Genomic DNA, 25,683 nt, shown 5'->3' on the forward strand with positions numbered 1-25,683 from the left:
TAAAGAAGATTTTTCTAATCCTCCCGTGTACCATACTTTAAACCTGCTTCTCCTTTAGTTTTAACATCTCAGTAAATGTCACTGTATTCACTCAGTGGCTAAAGCTAAAGCCCAGGATCTGTTCTGGTGTCCCTTGTCATCCTATTGTCAATCTTTCAATGGAGCCCATCAATTCTTCACTCAGAATATCTCCCATATTCACTAATCCCTGTCCTCACTACCACCAACACTCCCATTCAGGCTTCCATTGTCCTGGCCAGGGCATCACAATAGTTTCTCTACTGCTTTTCCTAAACACTTCAAAGCCATTCTTCCCATAGCAGCCAGCAAGCTATTTTAAAACTAAATAATAAGGACACACCCCTTCTCATCCCACTCCATCCCTGCTTTAGAATCTCTACTGACTCCCCTTTGACACAGATAAAATCAAAATTCTTTTACAGTCTGCAGACCCACATGATTTGGCACCTACCTTTCTTTCCACTCTCCTTTTATATCACTCAACCCTTGTCGCTAGATATTGTTTCTTGAGCACACCAAACTTCAGGGTCTTAGAATAGCCTTTTTATGTGTGGGTAAGGAGGGCCTGGGAGGCTTTTGCTGATGTCTTCACATAGGTGGCTCCTTGAAGCCTTTCTATCTTGGACAAGTCATGTCTTCAAGAGAAGACACTCTGAGGTTGCCAGTCAGCCATTCTGTCATATACCTCTGTTCGAAATCTCAGCAGAGTACTCATGACTTTTGGGCATTTTTCTTTTTTTGTTAACCTTTCCCTTAATTTGAAAAATTTTAGTCACACAGCACTTGGGAAGAACTTTACCTTCCTGTCCAACTCCAGGATTCCACTATTAATCTTTTGCTAGATTTGTGTTATCATCTCTCTCTCCATCTGCTCATCCATCTTTCTTTTGGCACATTTCAAAGTACATTGCGTATGTTAGTACGTGCCCCACTAACTACATCAACAAATGTCATGAGATGAACATGTTCAGTATTTGTACACAATTTCTTTGAGGTGAAATTTGTGTATAGTAATGGGAACAAATCTTTTTGATGTATTCACACATCTGTGTAACTGTGGAGAATTCCCTCATGCTCCTTTCACACAGATCCTTAACCCCTCAGCGCTGGAGACAATCTGAGCTAGATGTTAATACTACTAAAGTTTAGATTTTAAAAGTTGAAGCAAAATTTAAGTGTTATAAAATGCAACCTTTAAAATTGTACTATATAGTAATTTTCACTATATTCACAAGTTTTTTTTTTTTTTTAAAGATTTATTTATACAAGAGCTGGGGTAAAGGCCAGAGGCACGGGAGAGTGAGAGAATCCACCAGAGACAGAGCAGGGAGCAGAGCAGGCAGAAAGACTGAAATACACTGCTGAGGGGAGCAGTGGGCACGACAGGAGGGGTCTGCCGTGCCATGCGGGAATCTCCCTGGCCAGCGGGAATCTAACCGGCGCCACGGAGCCTGCGGACAGCTTCACAGCGCTGTGTTCAACCCGCTGTGCCACCAGGGAGGCCCACTATATTCACAAGTTTTGAAACCGTTGACACTGTCTAAATTCTAGAACATTTCCATTATGCCCCAAAGAAACTCCTTACCCATTAGTATTCACTTCTTACCACAACCTATCTCCTAGTTATGGATTTGCCTATCCTGGATATTTCATATAAATGGAATCATACAATATGTAACCTTTTGTGTCTGATTTCTTTCAGTGAATGACAATTCCAGTTTCTCCACATCTTGTCAACATTTGCTGTTTTCTTTTTTCAATATTATGGCCTATCCTACTGGGTATGAAATGACACCTCACTATGGTAGATACTGGCAGTATAGATAAAAAACATGAATTAACTATTTACTGTCTACAAGGAACCAACTTTAAATCTAGAGACAGAAGTAGATTCCATGCAAATAGTAACAAAGAGAACTGAGGTGGCTATTCTAATAGCAGACAAAATAGACTAAGCTAAAACTGTTACAAGAGACAAAGATGAGGGCCTCCCTGGTGGCGGAAGGGGTTAAGACACAACCTATGAAGCAATCTGCAGCCACTGCTGCACAAGTTTGATCCCCAGCCAGAGAGCCACCCACATGGTGCAGCAGATCTCTCCTGACTTGCCCGCTGCTCCCTCAGCAGTGTATTTCAGTACATCTGCCTGCTCTGTTCCCCACTCTTCTCTGGTGAATCTTCTCACTCCCCCACACTTCTGGCCTGTACCCCAGTTCTTGCATGCATAAATAAATCTTTTAAATAAAGAGACAAAGATGGGTATTAACTTTATAGGCATATATGCACCAAATAGCAGAGATCCTAAATATATGAAGTAAACATAGACAGAATTGAATGGACAGACAGTTCTACAGTAATAGTTGGAGACTTCAAGACCACATTTTATTATTTATTTATTTTTTAATAGAGGCATGTTTTTATTTATTTGTTTGTTTGTTTGTTTATACATGCACTGGGTACAGTCAGAAGCGCGGGAGGGTGAGAGAATTCACCAGAGCGGGGAGCAGAGCAGGCAGAAGGACCGAAATACACTGCTGAGGGGAGCAGCGGGTGGCAGGAGAGGTTTGCGCGCCATGTGGGACCCTCCTCCGGCGGCCGGGGAGCAGCCGGGGATCGAACCAGCACCGCAGAGGCTGCGGGCAGCTTCGCAACCCAGCACTCAACCGCTGCGCCACCGGGGAGGCCCCAAGACCACATTTTAAATAAATGATGGTTAGAATATCTTCACAGATGATCAATAAACAGATCTTGAATAAACTACAAACCAATTATATGTATATGTATATATGAGAGAATACTCTACCCAACAATACAAGTATACACATTTTTCTCAAATAACTGTTAAAAGGAAAAGTGAGTGAGTGAATGATTGAGTTATAAAGTATCTTGAAAGGAAAGGAGAAGGGACCTGCCTGGTGGCAAGGGGTTAAGCACAGCACTATGAAGCAATCCGCAGCCTCTGGAGCACAACCCACATGGCGCAGCAGACCTCTCCTGACTTGCCGGCTGTTCCCCTCAGCAGTGTACTTCGGCCAATCTACCTGTTCTGTTCCCCACTCTCTCTGGTGAGTCCTCTCACCCCTGCCCCCGCATCTTTGGCCTGTGCCCCAGCTCTTACATGCATAAATAAATATTTAAAAAACAATAAAGGAAAGGAGAAAATAGTGCTAGAACGGTAGCTTCTGAAGTATACTCCTTGTCCTGCAACATTTCCAGAAATTAGTTTGATATGGAAATATCTCACTGCCTCTGATGAATTGTTCGTCTCTTAAAAAATAGTGTGGTATTCCCTGAATTAAATAAGTTTATCTTTGTACATGATTGTTTTATGTTCACTTGATTATTTTATAGTAAAATTGGCCATGGGTTAGTTTCCTTTATATTTTTAGTACTGAAAAGGATACTCATCATTGAATACACATTCAGCAAGAGGTTCTTCAGTGAATGAATCTAAATGGAAATGTATATAAATATTCAAATGAATTAAGTAATTGTACATTTTAAAGTGCCCTCCCCCGTCCCGTATTTATAGACCTTGCCCTGACATAATTTTCTGATCTTCCCTTAATCTCCAATTTTGTAATGAGATACCTGGGAATAGTAAAGTAAACCATAATAAAGTCTCAGCAAATTGATAATTTAAAGAAAAAGATCTAGGATTATTCAACTAAATTTAGTATGTTCTTGTTAATGACTACTACTCATCAGTTCTTATAGGCTGCCCTTGAATGCATCAGGCTAGACTAGTAAAAGTTTGTAGGAAAATAAGACTCAGGTGTATGAGGATTATTTTACTGAACCTTACTGATTTCACACTGGCGATTGCATCATCTTATGTTCTTTACAAATTAGCCTTTTTTTTTTTTTAAAAAAAAAGAGTGACTTATTTATGCATAGAAGAACTGGGGTGTAGGTCAGCGGTACTGGGGATGAGAGAATTCACCAGAGACAGAGTAGGGAGCAGAATAGGCGGGTATACTGAGATGTACTGCTGAGGGGAGCTGGTGGTGAAATAGGAGAGGTCTGCTGCGCCTTGTGGGTCACCTCCCTGGCCAGGGATCGAACCTGTGCTGCAGTGGCTACCAATAGCTAGCTCCGTAGTGCTGAGACTTAACCCCTTGCACCAACAGGGAGGCCCTGAAGCATAGAATTGATTCTGTATATATTTTTGAGTTTGCTTTATAAAAATTTGATGGTAGAGTTAAAGAGTGCTGCTTTGTGTTGGAAAGCAAGATGGCTGATTGTTGGGAGGAAAAGAAATCAGAGAAGAAGCTTCAACCTGCAGCTTAAATCCACGCTGGAAGGTTTAGTACAGAAAAGTAGGAACAAAAACCTCTTTAGAACTTTGCTAACCTAGATTTATGTATCTTAAATATTTAGGATTTTTTTTTAAATCAAGTAGTATTTGGAAGCATTAATTTCTCTAATTGTACAGAAAGGGAGTAAAGGACGGAGACTTCTTCCTCCTTGGCGCTGCGCGTTGTTACCTCTGAGGCTGGGAGGTGATGGAGGCAGTAGCAGTGGCGTCCAAGGAGAGGTTGAAGAAGGCAGGAGAAACTTGCAAATAGCACAGGACCTGAGTTTTTCTTATTAAAAACAATCTTTTCATGCCGGGAGATTTGTCCCTTTTTGAAAACCTGGAAGAATTTTGTTATGTTAAAGAAGGTTTCAAATATATGTCAGTTGAAGAATATAAAATAAAGAAATTCATTGTAGACAAAAGGAATACTCCAGGGGCCTCCCTGGTGGTGCAAGGGGTTAAAGTACCACACTATGAAGCAATCCGCAGCCTTGGCAGCATGAGTTTGATCCCCAGCCGGCCAGGGAGGAACCCACATGGTGCAGCAGACCTCTCCTGTCTTGCCTGCTGCTCCCCTCAACAGTGTATTTCAGTCAGTCTGCCTGTTCTGTTCCCCACTCTGTCTCTAATGAATCCTCTTACTCCCCGCATCTCTGCCCTGCACCCCAGCTTTTGTATGCATAAATAAATAAATCTTTAGAAAAAAAGAATACTCCAAGGGATGAAAGGGGAAGGTCACTGGTAGAAATTTCCTGTCCTGATGAGAGATAGTAAAGGGCAGCCAGGACCTTCAATTTGGGCTTTTCTGATTTTTCCTAGAATATCACCTTTTAACTGAATCTACATTTTTCCCTTTTTCTTCCAGTTCCCACACCCCCTGACTTACTCTACTTATAGTCGCAGAGACACAGTTAGAAAGTAGGGATGAGGGACTGGGCTTTGGATATTATTACTTCTCATCAGCTGTGTGGAATATTCTTTTCCTTCCTGTTGGAACGGCTAGCTCTCCAGGCAGGGTGACTGCATAAAAATATGTGCGGTCGAAAGTGTGTTGACTTGGCATGAATTGAGTAGAAAACCTCACCCTTCTATTATTTCCAATTATAGCTCAAAAATTAGATTAAGACATAGTGAATGTGATATCACTGACTGGTGCCAGTTTCTCCCTCCCTCCTAGTTGTTTAGTTGTCTTGCTAGAGTTTTCTCAGAGAGACCTGCCTTCCTGGGTTATATGGATTCGCATGTCTAAGGCTGCATTGCCTCCGTGGAGGAGCTGGAGGGGAGCCATATTGTTACTGCTTAACACACATTGCCCTGTTGCCTAAGTGATTCTCATCTTTTCTGAACATAGAATAATTTCTTGTTGACAGGTTATTTTGAATCGTAGTTCCTTGCGACTGAGTGCAATCCAACCCTCCAGTCTTAATATTTGAACCTCACAAATCCCTATGTAGTCTAAGATCCAGAGTTGGCAACTAAAATGGGATTAGTACTGGAATCAGAGTGACTGCAAATTTCCAAATCCTTCGAGGGAACTGAAAATAGTAGAGATTATGGGATGTGGGTAGCGTATCTCATCTGGTTCCTATTTATGTGGATAGTTTGGTTGATGAATAAACAACATGTTTGATGGGTTACGGACCCATTTGTTTGAACAAAGACCTTAAGCCGTTGCCTACAGGATAGCTGGCATATCAGTCTCTCGTTTCTAGATGCTGTTTATTCACTGCTCAAAGCTACACGCCTCCTCCTCTTCTGATTTCCACCTAACCAGCAGGACTCGTGTCTGCTTGCCCTTCTTGTGCAGGAACGGCAGCGGGCAGAGTCTGCTTCCATTTCTCTCTTCCTCCGCCATCCTACAGATACTCTACGTTTTTCCAGTCACTTCTTGCACTTGTCCGATGGTTCCTGCTTCTGTGTTTTCCCCATGATTCCTGCCTCTAGTGTTCAAGGCCTGCTCGTCCTTCATTGCCTGGTCTCATCCACCCTTTGTGCCCCATGCTTTCCTTAATCCCTACACTCTTCCCTCCCTGGGCTCCCTTTCTCTCCTGGATCCCCGATGATACAATTATTTGGGTGCTTTTTCTCTTCCTGGATTGCAAGGCTCCCGATATGAGAACAGTATGTTTACCTTTCTTCTTCAAGCTGCACTTAGCATTGTTTTAAAAAACGCTAGCCCGTGTAAATAGCATCTAGACTAGAATTTTAAAAAATTGAATCAATTTTTAAACACTTAAGAAGAAACAAGTTCCATTTTAACTAAATCGAAGTGTAGATGACGCTTTGTAGTTTAGAGGTCAAAAGCCACAGACCTTTGACCCTCCTTTCCCTTTCCTCTAAGATCCTATAGCAAGAGGTTAGTGCTATTGGAGCATCACAGCCAGGAAGAGTCCTCTGAGGGCTCAGTGACCTCTGCTTTCTTCAGAAAAGAGCATAAGTAAGTGGGCTCAGACATGTATCTCCACACATTTTCAGAAAATTTCTAAACAAAGGAACTGTAACTTGATAAACCATTACGGATGAGTTGTGCTGTCAAAAATTTTCCTTTTAATAACGTATCCAAATTCTCAGTCCTGATACTAATGGCCATTTTATGATTGTATTTTCTCTTACAAAACTTGAGCTAGAACTATCTCCACCCACCCCCCACCCTCAGCCCAATCCGTGGGAAAAATACCCTTTTTTAGACTTTGTTTTGTATTTTCATAATACCCACCAGTCCAGACACATCTTGTTGAATGGAAGAAATAGTGTAGTAGCTTCTCCATTGGGATCAGGCAGCCCTGGGTCCTCTGCTCCAGCCCATAATTTAACAGTGAGAGCTTGATTTCCCCCAAACTATCCTGTCAGTTCTTGCTGATAAAAACTGCAGGAGTTCCCTGTGACTTTTTAGATAAAAATACCTCAACTACCCATGAAGTACTACTTTTGAAAAGAGAGAATTTAATTTAATTTTTTTTTAGAACTTAATTTTTTTAAACATACAGACAGTAGTTTTGGCGAGTTATAGGTAATAGAAGTGTGTTTTTCCTTAATGCTGTGTAAATTGTTTCTTATATCTTTGGTTAGTTCATCTGTATCCACTTCCACTTTTGGATTCCACTGTCAAACAAACTTTTATATCATTACTAGGGAAAATATTATGTTTATCGATACAAACGGATTTTTTCCTTTTAAAATAATCACACTCACTTTTAAAAAATATTTTTACCCACTATCAATCCATTTGTGTTATTTTCCTGACTCTAAAGAAAGGAACTTTTAAATAAATTAGTTATTGTCTTCTGCGTTATTGAACATGTGGTCAGTTGTCATGTTCATGCATCCAAATGATCAAAGTCTGAACTTCTGTCTAATTCTTCCCTGCTGTTAGGCTACCCTGTCATGATCAAGGCCTCAGCAGGTGGCGGCGGGAAAGGCATGCGAATCGCTTGGGATGATGAAGAGACCAGGTGAGATGCTGTCCAAAATATACTTTTGATGAAAATTGCAGTTACCAGTTTTATTAAACTGACAAGTAAACAGATACCAAGAGCATAAAGGAAGAAATACAACAGCCATCTAATTGTTACTCCTTTAGATAGGAGAAATAATTGGAATGCTGCAGAAAATTTCCTTATTTATATTTTGATGATTATCCTATTATAGATAGGTTTTTATTTTCTTAAATATTAACAAAGGATTGCTTTTTTGGTTTTTTTCCCCAGTGTATTTAAATTATGCTCATGATTCTATTTTCTAAGCAGAATTTACTGATAGTTAGCTGTAGAATTATGAATATAGTTAAAAGATTTGAACCAATACATTGAAAAGCAGTCGTGATCTCATTTGTTTATGTACTCAGTGTGCACTTGCTTTCCTTTGTCTACAGAAGTAGTGAACTACTTTGATAGTTTTATGGTATGAAATATATTTTCCTTTTGAATTTAAAATTACTGTATCTCCTCTACATATGTAGTGTGCTCTGTTGTAAACGTAGAACATTCTTATTAATATTGTTAGAAATCAAAAGTAACTTTTTAAAGACAAAATTTAAAAATCCTAAGGCATTGGTTGACATCTCAATATTTGAAAAGAAATATTTTCTAAAAACTCCCCAATATGAACAGATTTTAAAAAGCTCTATTCAGCTTTGTGTTATTTATTTTCAGGTACTCCAGCAAGAGAAATGTATGAGTATTTTTGGAGGAGGGGATGAAAACAAATCATTTATTCGTTGTTGTAGATGTTGCCTTTCCTGCCCTTTCTCCGTTCAGAAGGAATTTGGTCTTTCACCTGATTAATTCGGATTCTCCCTTTTTTTTCTCCTTTCATCCCCACTTCCCCAGATCTCTTGGAGAGAAATCTGGAGTAGTTAGTGTGAAAATCATCTAGTACAAACCTAATTCAGAAATTAGGTAATAAAGCGAATAACTAAGGTGAAAATCCTTATTATCTTGTAAAATCTGTTGGGAAACACCATGTTATACTTGAGAGTGTCATCTCAGAACACCACTGTCTCTTTGGTTGTGCTTCAGAGAAAGTGCATGGCTCATGTTAAGGGGAGCTGCTATATGATAAATACAGGTCTTTAAACCCCTCTCTCTCTGTGTGACTCTGATACCAGATTGTGACCGAAGTAACATCACATTCTTTTTCCCATCTTAAGTTTAGCCAGCAAGAATTAACCTGTTGTGTGGATTGGCAATATTTGTTGAGAGCCTGCTGTGTGACAGGCACTGTGTTAGTTTCCAGAAATAGAGCCATGCACAAAACCAGACAAAATGAAATGTTCCTCCCTGGAGTTTATATGCTAAATCAAGTTCTTACCCTTTGAATTTATGGATCCATACAATTCAGGACAGGTTCATGAACTTGGCTGAGGGAAAAAAGGTATTTATTTTGTTGATTAGCCTCTTACAGGAATTTAGCATTTCTTTCAAGATAGGCAGCAAACTAATGTGGAAGTAGTTTCTATAGAACTTTTTACTGTTTAGAAAATCACACAGATGATTACATCACAGTTTTAGCTGTCTCTAAGTTACAGTGATTAGTAGACCTGCCATTGCAGCTTATTAATGGGTAAAAAAACATGTGCGTTACATCCCAACTTAGTTTTTTTTTATTTGATACCTATTTTTTATTTGATACCTATATTTTAGTAAAATTTGTTTCTTATGCATGTTTCTTCATGTATTTTAAATCATCTTAAGCCTTATTTTGAGAAGAGACTCATAGGCTGTGTGATTCTACCCACCAAAGGGATTCATGACATACACTGGGGAAGGCAGTAAGTGGTGTAAGAAAAATAAAGGGAGGAAGAGCGAGCCATGGCTGTTACTGAAGGGGATTTCCATGCTAAACAGACTTGTCAGAGTTTTCCTCACAGAGAAGACACATTCCAGCATAGAGTTAAGGATCCACTCCAGGGAAAGGCATGTGCAGGACTCCTGGGCATCTCCTGAGAGATCCAGGATTGACACAGTGGCCAGGTAGTGAAGGGAGAATAGAGGAGATGGACTGCGGGCTCTTGGGTGTAAAGAGGGTAGGTTGTGTTGGACCTTGTAGGTTGTTGTAGTGAGATGGGAAGCTTCTGGAGAGTTTTGAGTAGAGAACTTTTTTTTTATTAACTTTCGATTAGGCTTCAAAACAGCCCTTCTTTTTTTTTTTTTTTTAAAGATTTATTTATTTATGCAAACAAGAGCTGGGGGGTACAGGCCAGAGGTGCAGGGGGGTGAGAGGATTCGCCAGAGACAGAGTGGGGAACAGAACAGGCAGATCTACTGAAATACACTACTGAGGGGAGCAGTGGGCGAGACAGGAGATCTGCTTTGCCATGTGGGTTGCTCTCTGGCCTGCCGGGGATTGAACTTGTGCTGCAGAGGCTGTGGATTGCTTCATAGTGCGGTATTTAACCCCTTGCGCCCCCAGGGAGGCCCGAGTAGAGAACTTATAATCATAGGAATTCAACAAATTCCTAACATCACTTATCCTTTTTTTAAACTATAAAAAATTGAAACATGCAAAGAAATAGAAGAATATAATGAACTTCTATATATGCATTCTCTAGATTGACTTAGGTTTTTAAAAGAATCACTTCAGTTGTTCTGTTGATAAATAGACGGGGGGAGGGCCCCCCAGAATCATGAACTCTGGATCAGGGAAGTCAGTTGAGAGGCTGTTGGAATAATCCAGAAAAATGGTTCACCGGTGTGATGTTGGAGGCAATCAGAGTAATTCTGAAAGTAGAGGCAACAGGACTTGCTGCGTGATTGGCTCTGGGGGAGAGTACTCGAGGATGACTGAACACTGTGACAGGTACTTTATTTTTTGGTCATATTCTTCCTTTGTCTTGGTGTTGATTTATGTGAATTAGAGTTATGTGCCGCAACTCTGCTTTACTTGAACATTTCTTGGGAAATGCTGAGAGGTCAAGGCCAGAGGGAAGACATTTATCTTCAAAATAGAAGAATGTTTACTAGAAGAATGGTCTGGTTCTTAACCTCTCTCTGGAACCTTCTGCCTGCCTTGGTCTTGTTGATAGTGGAAACTTACCTACATAGTACAGAGCTTTGTTAGCTATGTGGAATGTTTGAAGTGGGGCCCACTGGGTGGAAGCAACAATAAAGGAATGAGGCCTACTTAGTCCCATTTTTACCACATGATCCATCTTACTTGGTTTTTATCTTACAAAGCCCAGGTTTCGAAGTTATCTCTTGTGCTGAATCCGTAACCTCTAAATGCCAATGGACCTCCCCATAATGACTTGGGCTTCCTCACACTGTGGTGGCTTTGGACTCCTTACATAGTGAACATGGGGCTCAAGGTTCAAGGGCAGTTGTTTCAAATCCAAGTGGGGCTGTATTTCTTTTTATGATCCAGCTTCAGAAGTCACCCAGGTGACCCTCCGCCACTTTCTGTTGATTTTCAGTGAGTGCACATTCAGCTCAGATTTGAGGGGAGGGGCATCATGAGGGAGTGGCAAGACACTTAGATGAATCATGAAATGGGAGATACCATAGTGGCTATCTTTGGAAAGGGCAAAATGCTACAGCCTCATGGTAGGAAATAATGCTGTAATAAAGCTGTCAGACACAACTTAGTGGTTTTTTGAGATGTGTATTTTCTGACTTGATCTTTTTTCTCATTCTTTTTCTCTTTTGTATGGCAATTCCACTCTGAAAACCTTAGCATTTGTTTTTCATTACTCTTATTAGGATCTCAGATTTCTTATCAGTCATTCTCCAGGGCTGCTGTTAGTAACGTATTCTTTTATGGTTGGGATTATGCCTCATAGTTTGTTGGCACTGAAATTTTCTGTGCTGCTGTTAATCTATAAATTTTAATTTTGTATTCAGTATTTTAAAAAATTATTATGTCCATTCATATATTGGTCATCTTTTCGTTAACAATTTAATCCTTTCTCGGTCAATAAATAGCACATTGATTCAAAAGATGTTCAGGTAATTAATAAAGTATTTACATAAATAATCTTCTTTTTTTGTTTTTTTAATAATTAAATTTTATTTTTTTACATCATTGTTCATTTTTAAATAATATTTGCTTCCCTCCACTCCCCTCAGGTGTAGTCCCTATAGAGTTTCCTTCCCCAAGGTACCCGTGCACCATCACCTCAGTCCCCTGTGCTTCTCTTGCTCCTCTTCCCCTGTAGTATGTCTCTGATTTATAATTGTCTGTTTTTGCTTTGTTGTGTTTTGTACTGTTATTTTTTTTTTACCTTGATGTCTTATTTGGTTCCCCTATATTTAGTATGAGTCTCTTCAACTTGATAAATAAATCTCTCTGAGACAAAAATATAACACTATTTGATTTAATGATGCATGCTCCTCATTTTAAAAAAAGTTGCTCTATATTTCAAGTTAATTTGGAAAAACCAAATCTACAGAAAAATTCAGAGACCGGCCCGGAAATACCATCTTCATGTGACTTCTAAAATCACCAATTGTTCATGTCCCAGTGTGCAAAATCTGCTGCTTCCTCCTGGCTTCTTCCTTTAGGAGACATTTATTTTTGCATAATCTGTAAAAATTTCAGATTTTTTTCCTTTCCTTTGGAAGGAAAACTTGTAACCATTAATGACTTTATTTTTTTATCTGAAGGAGTGTCTCCCTCTTCTAACATCTTTCTTAAGCTTTTTCAGGGAAGTAGCCACTCTCATTCACCTTTATTTTTTTTTTTTTATTTTTTTTTTTTTAAATAGAGGCATGTTTTATTTATTTATTTATTTGTTTGTTTGTTTGTTTTGTTTATACATGCACTGGGTACAGTCAGAAGCGCGGGAGGGTGAGAGAATTCACCAGAGCCAGAGCGGGGAGCAGAGCAGGCAGAAGGACCGAAGTACACTGCTGAGGGGAGCAGCGGGCGGCAGGAGAGGTCTGCGCACCATGTGGGACCCTCCTCCGGTGGCCGGGGAGCAGCCGGGGATCAAACCGGCGCCGCAGAGGCCGCGGTCAGCTTCGCAACCCAGCGCTCAACCGCTGCGCCACCGGGGAGGCCCCGTCTCATTCACCTTTAAATCTTTAAAACATCTGCTTTTAAAAATAATCAGTTTTGTTGCTTTTATATAATAAATTAGGGTTAGTTTTTGAAAGCAGACACAGGTCTTACCAGCTCTGGCTTCTTCTACCCTCTCCAAATTTAAGGGAAGTGTTTTGGCATAAATGGAAAAGGGATCATGTCTGTACTTGGGAATATTTCCACTAGAGTTTAGGCACCGTGGAGACTTTCTGTCTTATTGTTGTATTCCCAGCACCTAATATGCATTCGGTACTTAGTTTTGTCATTAGTAAATATTTATTGAATAAATGTATAAATGTGTAGGACAGATGTTCTTGATGCAGTTTTTCATGAGCTCCAAAATAATGTTGCAGATGCTGTCAAACTTGATAATTTATGTGGGTGATATTGATTTTTCACTTTTGATGTTCTTAGTTTAAATGCAAAATGAGAGCTTTCAGTCATTACAGAAGAGACAAACTGTACTATTTTTTTTCTCTGTGAATCATTATATCCTAGGTAATAAGAAGTTGGCTATATGTATTAAGAACAATGAGTCACTGTACTATACTTTCTTTGAGGTTTTCACTCTCCCGAGACCTAAAGTCCATTCCCCTAAATCAAGAAAGTAATGGAGAACTAAGAAAACTGATACCTTTTCCCTGAAATCTTTGAGAAACAGGACCTTTTGCAATGTTTTAAAATTTATGTTTTAGTGTTTACTTGCAATATTGGACTATTCAAGCATAGAAATAAATGAGTTGTTTCTAATATTGCTGATGGCTATTTGCAAATGTAAGGGTTGGAAGAATTTTAATGTTGTACGTTAAATATAGGTATTCAATCTGAAGATTAGGAAGCTATTACATGTAAAATTATGTATTGATTTTATATTCAGAATATAACAATGAATGGAAAATCATATCCTTAATTACACTGGCTGAATAAGCTCGTTTCTTAGTGTATGAGTTTAGTAAGCATATTTTATAATGTATGCTTATTTTATAATAATAGTGACTTAAGTTACATAGCTTGGGATAAAATGTATAAGGCAATAATTAAATCCATATTTTTATTTTCAGAAATTGTACTCTTTCTTCTTAATTATTAATTTTGAACAATTTTAAAGAAGATAAGATTGTTATGAATGTGTGGAGGCAATTGCTTTTTAAGGTGTTTGAAATGTCAGTAAATGTTTTTGAAGCCTCCTACTGAATATTCATTCTCAGTATATTTGCTGATATTCTGGCCCATTGAGGCAGTTGACTTAGGCCTGTTACATTTTTTTTTTTAAGATTTACTTATTTATACAAGAACTGGGGTACAGGCCAGAGGCACCGGAGGGTGAGAGAATTCACCAGAGATAGAGCAGGGGACAGAACAGGCAGACCGACGAAACACACTGCTGAGGGGAGCAGTGGGCGAGACAGGAGAGGTCTGCCACACCATGTGGGTATCTCCCTGGCTGGTCAGGAATTGAATCCGTGCTGTAGAGGCTGCGGACAGCTTCACAGCGCCACGCTCAACCCGCTGCACCACGAGGGAGGCCCAGGCCTGTTACATTTTTGTGTGCATCTTCTGACTGTCAAGTCATATGGATAACTGTGTTTATATATTAGTGGAATTAATGTAGATTAGGATTGAAGAGATGGAATTTTATCTAATTGCATGGTTTATTAAATTATCTCATTTGTAACAATTGGGAAATATGTATTGGTGTTACTGCTTCGAAAATAAAATCTAGGATCTGGGAAATGAAGTAACTCACCAAGGTCACAGCCCTTGAGTGGAAGAATTGTAGTTCAACCACAGTTAATTTAGTTCTTTGTATGTGAAATAACTTTCTCTGATTTATTTGGGATTGAGCCCAAAAGTTTTGTTGATTTGCTTTATAATGAGGGCTGTATCTGTTGTGTTTCACTCTTCTTCCGTTTTCCTTTACAGGGATGGTTTTAGATTTTCCTCTCAAGAAGCAGCTTCTAGTTTTGGTGATGATAGATTACTAATAGAAAAATTTATTGACAACCCTCGTCATATAGAAATTCAGGTTGGTACAAGTTAAGATTCTTTTTAATTACTATGACTAAATATCATTTATTCTGATTGGAAATAACATTTCATTCAGAGTGACTGAATTGTTCTGGTATGTTTGAGTAAGTATAAAATAGAATGTATATAAATTGATTACTATCTCTGGAATCTGGTGTACTTTTGTCAAAAGGGTGTGACATCACCATGATCTTTTTCATTTGATTTTTCTTTCAGCATCTTTATAAAATAGTAAGATTATATCGCCTGCTATTTCTAATTCATGAGGAAACTGTGATTTTTCTCAGGGAGGTTGCATAGCTGTTTGGAACTAAAATTAGTGCCTAGTAATTTGACTTCTAGAACAGCTTTTACCTCTGCGAGCTTAGTATATGCATTCAATAATATACACCTACTCTTTAACTCTGAAAATAGACTAATCCATTCCTGAAAACCAAGCATTCTATTTAAAAGCATTGACTATTTTGGGGTTGCCAATTTATCTGATAAGATACATGTTCAACTTGAATTTCAGCTAAACAAGTCCCTTCAAAAAATAAAAATATGTCCCATGCAGTATTTGGGACATATTTTTATTAAAACTTTTTTCATTGGTTGTCAGAAATTCACATTTAACTGGTGTCCTGTTATTTCATCTGGCAACCCCAGCTTCTTTCCATTATTACAAATGGAAAAATCACAATCTGTTACATGTTAACCCCAGACCTTTTTACCAGCTTTCCTATAACAGAAATAAAACCCAGTAAAAACATCCAACCATAAGCAACCGACAACATATTAGATGTAAATAAAATAGCATTTTTGATTAAGAGACATGGAATGTCAATGACAAGCAGGCTTTTGAAATAACTGTGGGGCTCTCCTGAGCCCACTGAGTTCTAGGGCCTGTGGGTGGCTGCTCTGGGCCTCTCTGGACCTGCGCCATGATTGTGGTGTGTCTCCCTCCCGTACTGAAGATGGAACAGAGCTTTTTCGTCAAACCATTTTGATGAAAAGTTCTCATTGAGTTTTCTGGTTGTAAATCCAGTTTCCATCTAACATTCCCAGAAGTGGAGTGTGTTTGAGGAGAGGTGGTGTGCTCGGTGAGGTTGGGGTAGGAGAAGCAGGGGTGTGGCAAGGAAGAAGTGCCTGTCGGGCCTCTCCTGTGGAAATGGGTACAGTTATAACAATGACGCTGTTCTCTCAGGTCTTAGGTGACAAACACGGCAATGCTTTGTGGCTCAACGAAAGAGAGTGTTCCATTCAGCGCAGAAATCAAAAAGTGGTGGAGGAGGCACCAAGGTAAGGTCTCCAGTGAAGGCCTGTTGGCTGCCTCTCTGTCTTTCCTGTACTGCTGGCTTGGGCTAACTTGGCTTTAATGGTCATGATGGAATCGATTAATGTATATTTTTATGATCAGGAATGTGCTACTTGTTCTTTCTCAGTACTTCCATGCATGAAGGTGAGAGAATACTTGAAGGAGCTTGGATTTTCTTAGAGGAGAAAGTTGGATGGACCACCAGCTCTGACTTCCGTAGGCTTCTAGGGAACAAAGACCCCGGTGTTCTGCCTTCCTGCACATGTGTGATTTCTGGGGATCATACTTTTGAGGCTATTCCGTAGGCCAAGGTTTATGAAGGTCGTCTTAAATGTATCTTATCATGTGTTTGGTGTGGCATTTTCACAGTTACTGTTTGTTTGATGCTAGGTTGGTATTTGTATATGTTCTGGTATTCTTTTTAACTTTTGAAAGTCCCCAGTTGAATGTACGTAGTTATTTTTAATCACCGGGCACTAAGGAACACAGCTAATTTGTAGTTTTGACATAAAGTATGTATAGTTTCTGAAATGAATAGGCATGAATAAAAATGGGTTTTTAATCCCAGGTTAATGGTCAAAATAAAGTCCTGCTTTAATGATACTAGTTTTGAACAATATGGCCTTAACGCCTGGTCCTCAGATCCTTTGCCTTATCTCCCCTCGAGGAGGGTTCAGTGTCTCCTACTGCTGATTCTGTGCCCTGGGGATGTGTGGCCAATGGGTGGGTAGAAGCGATGCTGTGCCCAGGCCTTCGGGGACGGCCAGCTCCAGCTCCTTGTCTCCTGGGATGCTTAGCTTAGAAGTCAGCCCCGTGCTGTTAACACCTGCTGACAGCAGCCTGTGTGGGGTGTGGGCCTATCTTGGGACCAGGACCAGGACCCGGGCCAGGATGTATACCGAGGGTTGAAGAGGCAAAGAGCCAAAAGGACTGCTCTACTCTGTCCTTTGTGAAGGCCGCAGAACCTGTCACTGTTGGTTCCTTGTGATCCGAAGTTAGGCACTTTGCTGGGGAGGCTGGGAAAGGTTGTCTTTTTTCTTTAAGTAACCATGTGCTCAGCTATAATTAGCAAAAAGAATTGTAGAGATGTAAAAAGCAATCACATTTGTGCCTAGATTTATTTGGATCCTGATTTAAATTAGTTGAAAAGCTACTAGATTATCAGGGAATTTGAATAACAACTATTCTGTTATGCTATTAAGAAATTCTTCCTAACTTTTTAAAAGTGTAATTATGTTACCAAAGCATACTTACAGAAACAAGGAAGATTATACAGGTGAAATGATACCCGTTTTGGAATTTGTTTTAAAAATTAAAAAAGTGGATGTTAGCAAAGAAGACGTGTACAGCATAAGTAAAACAAGGGTGTGTTTATTACATATGAAAAACAGGTGCACACTAGTTCATTATACCATTTCATTCTAAACATTCTACAAAATATCTTCTGAATTGTACACACTTAAGAATTTTAATCCACGAATAGAAAGGTAGTCAGTGTTTTGTTTCTCAGAATCTTTCTTGCATAGAAGCAAAATCTGTAAAATACGTAAAAATGCAGAAATGATTTGGTAATATTATTTTTAGGGTCATTGAAAATATTTTGGCTTTTCTTCCCTCCTGGTAGGTGATTTTGATAAGGTGGAATAAAAGTTTTGAGGATGATAGATTTATAGTTGATTCTTGGTATTTATGGCAGCTGTTTTTTATAAAGTTGCAGTAGACACTGAGGTAGTGGATATTGGACTATTGCTCCGAAGGGAAATACAGGGCTAGGTGCTATAAGCCTTTGGTGGGAACATTCTCAGACCCCAGTCAGTTCATGACTTTGTTTTTTGTGTCCTTTTCTGGAAAGAAACTTTATTTAATACACATTGTTGCTTCATAAGCTGGGACTCTCTTTCCTGGCCAGCTGCGCTATCTGTGCGGAGGGCGCCCCACATATCACAGCTTCTTCCACGCGGCATGTCGCCCCTTCCCTACAGGCTGCTGGGTGGGGAGCTCTGCGGTGCGGCTCAGGGCATGTCAGAGCTACGGGACACAGAAAAGCACAAAAATATGAAAAACACCACTCAGTAAACTGTAAGAAGGACACCAGTTTGTGGTTGGAGAGCTGAGCCGAGAAGGCAGAGGTGGCCTTGGCTGACCCCAGTGGGGAGCAGGCCTGTGAGGAGTCGGGTTTTTCTGCTGCTCTGAGCTTGTTCTGAATGAGCGTGGAAGGGCTGTTAAGTATTCAGGGTGGCAAGTCCATTCTAGAAAGCAGGCAGAGTTGCAAATATGGAATCTAGAAATAATGAGGATCAGATTTGACTCTTTCCCCCAGTTTTAGCTTGAAACAGTTAATATATGTGCTGTTGTCGTGATTGAAAACTGCTTGTGTTGAAGTAGTTGTATATTTTATCATAAATGGATTGAAGTTGCAATGGAATGGGGGAAATGCAAATGTTGCTTTTATAGAAATCAAGTTGATTTATTTAAACGTGTTAATGTTTAATAAGGTAAGTATATCGTTTGAAATCTCATATTTGTACATAATTCGAGGGAGTTTTAAGAAAACTTTTGTATAGTGCACACAAAAACTTGACTTTTGTTTGACATGTGAAATGCGACTCTCCCTGTGTCTCCAGCATTTTTCTAGATTCTGAGACTCGCAGAGCGATGGGCGAGCAGGCCGTGGCTCTGGCCAGAGCAGTGCAGTACTCGTCCGCGGGAACCGTGGAATTCCTCGTGGACTCCAAGAAGAATTTCTATTTCTTGGAAATGAATACCAGACTCCAGGTAACAAGAGCTCTAATTTGCATCCCCCACCAGGCCGCTATACTTTTTCCTTCCTCATCCACCCCATTTGTTTTATAAAACCTAGAACACAGCTTCCCAACTGGTTAGCCAAAGATCTCATTTGTATGCTGGTGCGAAGGCCTGCGTTAGCAACAACAGGTCATTTTCACAGCCAGTGTCCAGTGCTCCTGCTTCACTGCTGACCATAAATTCCACTTTGCTTATTGGCTTGCTCTCTCGAGGACCAGTGCTAGTTAGGCGCCCAGTGCTAGTTAGGCGCCCACGCTGTTAGAGAACTGCTCTAGCTGCTGCGAATAGAACGGGATTAATAAGCATAAGGGCATTAACATGTCTTTGGGAGGTCACCTGGAATGAGCCTCAGACTCTGAGGATGGTGCCACCCGACCCTGCTGCCAGAACCCCCCATCCCCCCGCGAGGAGGGTGAGCCTGGACTGTCAGGAGACTGTCCCTGGAACTGTAGGCTTCAGGGCTGTGCTTCTCAGGATGCTGGGGGGCTATGACTACCTGGCCGCTTAGTTCTTCCTGCTGCCCTTTTTCGTATTATTTAAATACAACTACAAAAAAATCCATAGAACACAACCTTATAGTTGAACAGACCCCTATAAAGCAAAAGTCAGGTAAACATCAGCTGGTGGCGGAGTACCCCAAAGCCAGCCTATCTTATTCCTTCTCCCTCTTCTCAGTTACTCCCCCCATCTTCCCAGAGCTGATGACTATTCTGAGCGCGTGCTAAACCTCCTTGGGTTTCTGTGCACACCTAAGCACCTGAATTAATTGGTTTCTTTTTTAGTTTTAAATTAGTGGGAACATATGATTGTATTATTTTTTGTGCCTGGCTTCTTTTCTCCACATGTTTGTGAGGTTCAGCCCTGCTGTCTCGTGTTACTCGTGTATGGTATATGGTACTCCTTTGAAGAATGTGCCACTATTTCTTCCATTTCTACAGGTATTTAGTTTGTTTCCAGTTTTTTGTAATTTGTATTCGTCAGCTCCAGCTGCTGTAACAAATTTTTAATCCCAAACTGGGTGATTCAAAGCAGCAAAAATTTATTCTCTTATGTTTCAGGAGACAAATCTGGAATCTAGGTGCTGGCTGGCTTGCTTCCTTGCAGGGATTCTGAGGGAGAATATGTTCTTCTAGCTTCTTCTGGCTTCTGGTAATTGTCCATAATCCTCTGTACCCTTGTCTTGTGGCCGCGCAGCTCCAGCCTCATTGTCATTCTCCTGGGTTCTGTGTCCAGAGTGCTGTCTCTTTATGCCCTTCCTTTATCCTCTACCTGCCGCGGTGTGTGGATTTAGGGCCCACCCCAACCCACTATGACCTCACCTTGATGACACCTGCCCATCCCCTACTTCCAAATAGGATCACCTTTGCAGAGTCTAGGTGGAAATGCCTTTTGGGAGGCCCCCTATTCGATTCAGTACATCATGGAACAAAAGCACGTGTCCAGTAATTCACCCAGCTATACATGCATGTTGTTGATATGTATACTTTTCTTTCATTTTATTCAGCAATGAAATATTTTAAAGATAAACAACACCTCTGGTCCATAGTGACAGAAAACACGCTGTGGTTGCCTCGAACTGGGGGCTGACTGCCAAGGGGTAGACGATGCAGGAAGTGTTACTTAGGGCTAGAGAGAGGAGATCTGCCCTTCTTCCCCTGGCTTTCATGGGGATGCAGAGGGGTTGTCATCCAGGCAAAGCTGTGTTCCTGCCTGCAGGTTTTGTTGCAGCTACATCCACCACTTCATGCACCATGGAGTCTCTACTTCACCCTTTGCTTTAGGGTTTGCCGCTGACCTTGTACCTCCTGAGGGTCGGTCACCAAGCTCTACCTCTTCCCAGAGGTAGCTCCTTTACATGTCCCTGCTGCTGACAGTTGCCTGAGGCGTGATTTCTGTGGTTCTCCTTTGACCTTGGTCTTAGTTCTTGTGTTTTCCGTGGTCCTGCCCTCATCTGCTGGTGGGAGCCAACGGCCGGGGCCTACTCCCCCAGTGGTTCTCTTTTGTGTGCTCTATCTTTTCTCTTCCTTTATCCTCTACCTGCCTGTATTCAGATATTTTACACATTCTTTTGTAATCAATGTATAATTTTTTAGCCAAATTTAATCTTTGTCTTGTGCCTGGACTATTTGCTTCATAGAAAGTTAACTTCAAGTTACAATTTGGGGTTTAAATTTATAATCTTTGAAAATACTTTTTTTGTCCAACTCTGCAGTTTTTCTTTTCCCTTTTGCAATATACATTTTCTAATTTAATGCCCACCTTTGGGGGTTATCTCATTTCTAATCTTTTGGTAGACCATTACAACGTACTCCTCAACTTATTCAAGCCTAATATCAGTAAGTAAATTTTCATCTGCCCCGGCAGGACAGTTACGGTCTCTATATTCAAGAACCTTAGAACATTTTACTTATTCTTGCTTTCTCTTGGCTTCTTCACAGTCACAGGTCATTTTTCTTATTATTTTAGAAAGCCAATTTTTTTTTTTTTGGTCTTGTTTGTGGGAATTTATTTTAGAGGTGTTGTGAGAAGGATTTCCCCTTTACTTTTTACCACACCCTGCTTGTACTTTTTTTTTTTTTTATGTATGTATGTATGTATGTATGTATGTATGTATGCAAGCACTGGGTACAGTCAGAAGCGCGGGAGGGTGAGAGAATTCACCAGAGCCAGAGCGGGGAGCAGAGCAGGCAGAAGGACCGAAGTACACTGCTGAGGGGAGCAGCGGGCGGCAGGAGAGGTCTGCGCGCCATGTGGGACCCTCCTCCGGTGGCCGGGGAGCAGCCGGGGATCGAACCGGCGCCGCAGAGGCCGCGGGCAGCTTCGCAACCCAGCGCTCAACCGCTGCGCCACTGGGGAGGCCCACCCTGCTTGTACTTCTGGTCTCAAAACTTCCCATCTGACCAGTTCTCCAGCATCAGCTTGGTTTCTGCAGTTCCTTCACTTCTGAAGCTCTGCCTGGTGTTGGCATCGACGCATGAGTTACGGCTCAGTCCCAAGATGCAGATGCCAATAACAAATCCTAGCTTGTCACCTGTCCTTCTAATTGGCCTGAAATTGGGGCTCACAAGACCATCTCTTCAGGTTCCGTAATTTACTAGAACAACTCACAGAGCTCAGGGAAGCACATTTACTGCCTTTTAAAAATATATATTAGAGGACATGATCAAGGATGCAGATGAACAGGCCAATGGAGCCTGTTAAACTCCATAGAATGGAGTTTAGAGGGCTCCTGAGTAATGGAGCGTCTGTTCCCAGGGAGGTGAAGGCCACTTCCCTTCTGGAAGGTGAACACTTTCTCCACAGCAGTTCTCTGAATCCCGTACTTCAAGGGTCATTGTGGAGACTTCGTCATGTAGGTCTAATCAATTATTAGTTCATTTTCCGACTCATCTCCCCTCTCCAGAGGATGGGGTGGGGCTGAACGTTCCAAGCTTCTAATTCTGGCTTGGTCTTTTTAGCAACCAGCCTCCCTCCCGGAGTCTACTCAGTGTCACCTCATGAGAACAAAGGTGCTCCTCTCACTCAGGAGATTCCAAGGAACTTTGGAGCACTGTGCCAGGAACCAGGGTCAAAGACTAAATGTTAGCAGACACTGGGGGGAGACCCTGTGTACTCTTCTTACTTCATAGATTTGCTTGCGGTGAGCACTTTTGTTGTTGTTGACAGTCAATGACTTATTTTGTTTTCAGTCATGGAAGGGGTTTCTTAGTTTGGCCATTGTTTTCTAACTTACTGAAAATATTATTTCTCTGCCTCTGGTTATTTCTGGTGACATTTCAGTTCTCTTTCTATTCTGCTTATTTAGAGAGAATTCTACTTTGGTACATTTTTGAATTTCTCTTTTTTTCCTCAGATTTTCTTCAGCTTTTGTCTCATAAGTGTACACATGTACCTGGAATATATTGACTTTTTGAGTCTGGAATAATTGATATCTTTTTACTTTTTTTTTTTTTGAAAATTTACCTCTTTTATAACTTCTGATATAATTTCCCCTCCTTCTAAATTTAGAAATGAGTCAATAAATAAAGAACTTTTATGTTAGACCTTTTGGTGTATCTTTTGTGTTTCCTGCCCTCTTTCTGCTATTTTTCATTTTTGTTTTTTGGCAGGGGCCATTTTTTCTGACCTATCTTTCTCAGTATCTCTTGAGATATATTGACTTAATTACTGACCCATTTTGTTCCTAATTCCAATTGTTTATATTTCAGTTCTAGAATTTCTATTTGGTTCTTTAAAAATATGACTCAGAGCTTTTTATCTTTTCTCATTTCCCATAGAAACTTTAAAGTTTGCCTTTTATTTCTTTGAACATAATTACCTTGTTTTGTAGGGTGTGTCTGATCATTTCCACTTCTGAAACCTTATGACTGTGGGGTGTGGTGTCTATGCTGTTTCTTGGTTGTGATGTCTAGTCCTTGAGTGCCTTAACTTATTATATGCTGGTTATTAATAAGATTATTAATTGAAATTCGGAATCAACAATTCTTATAGAGATGTTTCAATTATTTCTGCCACGTGCCTATCAACAGCAGTGACTTGTGAGTATGAGCCATCCTGGCGCGAAGTGGGCTGTCTCCTGGGGCCTGGCGGGCACACGAACACCAGCTGCAGCTCCCCAGGGTGGCACGTTTCATCCCAGTTCACTCTTATTTTGAGGCTGCATTCCTTCATGGTCTCAATCTAAAGCAGGGTGTTCCATTGTTGTCCTTTATTTTGGTGATCTCCCATCTTTGTGGCTAGCCTCATTTTTCAGTGCCACTGAACGATTATAATTGCTTTATCCTGAATGGCAAATGCCTTTAAGGCAAAATGGTCTTAGTATCGGACTTTGTCTCTTTTTCACATTTTTTTTTTTTAATTTTGACTGATGATTCTTTCATCTATTCTTACCTCTTTCATATTTTTGAGAAGTCCCTTGCCCCAGCTTCTGCCTGGTCCTAGTCGTTGTGAGTGTACGTTCCAAGCCGATGGCTGCCAAGCTGATGGCTGCAGAGCTACATTCTATTTGTAGATTAGATGAATGTGTGCCCAGATGCTCCAGCTTCCTAGTCATCCTCCCTCAGAAAACAAAGATAAAAAATAATCAGATGTTAGAACATTGTTTCAGAAAACCCCCAAGCTGGCACCCATGATTGCCATGGGGAAACCCACAGAATGAGGCTCTGTGCCTCTCTACTGCCTTGCTTTTCCTATCCAAACCTCATGCATGTGACTTTGAGTGACACATACAGAAACTCTTCAGCTGCTTTGAGAACCTCAGTTGCAAGGGGCTTTGGGAACCGTTTATTATTATTATTATTTTTTTGTATGCTTAAGGAAGACCATTATGTTCAGTGGTTTATATTTTTGTGTTATAAAAGTATAGCACCTCCTTCAGGTGTTGTTACTATACTGCACCCACCACCAAAACACCCAGAGTCCACCAGCATAGTCTATTCCATGCTCCTCACTTTGTTCTCTCTTCTCTCCCAACCCCCTCTGGTAACCTCAGTTCTATATTCAGTTTTCATCCGATAATTAGTTTGGTTTCTCTGTATTTACATATGAATATGTTTCTCCTGACTTATTTGGCTTAACATAATCCCCTCCAGCTCCATTCATGTTGCTGCAGATGGCAAGAGTTTATCTTTTTCATAACTGAGTAGTAGTCCACCCTGTATGTAGACCATATCTCCTGATCTACTCATCTGTATTTGGGCACTTAGGTTGTTTCCATAGCTAGACTGTTGGAAATAGTGTTGCAGTGAACATGGGAGAACATGCTTGGGAACAGGGTTTTTAACCTTCTGTTTCCTGCAGAAGGAGTTCGGAATGAAGGTCAAGTGCCAGTCCACCATTGTCATGTGAATATAACCTCCAAAGTTTTAATCTGTAAGTTATATGTAAAAAATTTAAAAAACTACTGTAATTATAAAGTATAGTAAAGAATGGGATCATTTTCATTTACTGTGGCAAAAATTAGGTATCCAGATGCATTTTTTTTTTTTAAATTTTCTAGAGGCATGTCTTATTTATTTATTTATTTATTTATTATTTGTTTGTTTGTTTGTTTTATACATGCACTGGGTACAGTCAGAAGCGCGGGAGGGTGAGAGAATTCACCAGAGCCAGAGCGGGGAGCAGAGCAGGCAGAAGGACCGAAGCACACTGCTGAGGGGAGCAGCGGGCGGCAGGAGAGGTCTGCTCGCCATGTGGGACCCTCCTCCGGTGGCCGGGGAGCAGCCGGGGATCGAACCGGCTGCAGAGGCTGCAGGCAGCTTCGCAACCCAGTGCTCAACCGCTGCGCCACCGGGGAGGCCCTCCAGATGCATTTTTAAGACCAGTATCATTAATGTGTAGTCTGTGTAGGTATTAACTTACTAGTTGTTGCTCAAAACTTGTGATGCCTTCCTTGGAAATAATTTTTTTTCCTGTCTGTATTCTATTTTGAATATCTTTAGAAGTGATAGAACTTTGCCTTTTGGAGATTAATTTGATTTCTATTAAGGATGTCTTTATAACTAAATATGTCTAATTAGATAATTAGCTGGGAAATCATGTTTTTGATTAAAATGGAGACTTTATTATATTACAATGTGAGTAATGGCTTGTATTATGATTCCAAAGGCAATTTGAAGTTACTACAAAAACATTTGTGTTTTATTTCAGACCCAAGAGATACTAGATTGTTTAATTGGAGTACTTACCAGAATTTATGGAATTAATAACCAGTGTC

The 25,683-nt window shown here is 40.5% G+C and overlaps 1 protein-coding gene across 9 annotated transcripts in view; it reads left to right on the plus strand.

The window, feature by feature from the left end:
* PCCA (propionyl-CoA carboxylase subunit alpha) overlaps positions 1-25,683 on the plus strand; it is a gene marked incomplete at both ends in the record, with an annotated part of 291,344 nt that overhangs the window by 106,468 nt on the left and 159,193 nt on the right. For all 9 annotated transcript variants that reach the window (XM_084234735.1, XM_084234738.1, XM_084234736.1 and 6 more), the window contains 4 exons: positions 7,695-7,773; positions 14,762-14,864; positions 16,053-16,147; positions 18,788-18,938. In XM_084234735.1, coding sequence (XP_084090861.1) covers positions 7,695-7,773; positions 14,762-14,864; positions 16,053-16,147; positions 18,788-18,938 — 428 coding nt within the window. The remainder of the gene's footprint in view (positions 1-7,694; positions 7,774-14,761; positions 14,865-16,052; positions 16,148-18,787; positions 18,939-25,683) is intronic.

This window comes from Talpa europaea (assembly GCF_964194135.1).
Source record: "Talpa europaea genome assembly, chromosome: 6".
Classification (NCBI taxonomy): Eukaryota; Metazoa; Chordata; class Mammalia; order Eulipotyphla; family Talpidae; genus Talpa; species Talpa europaea.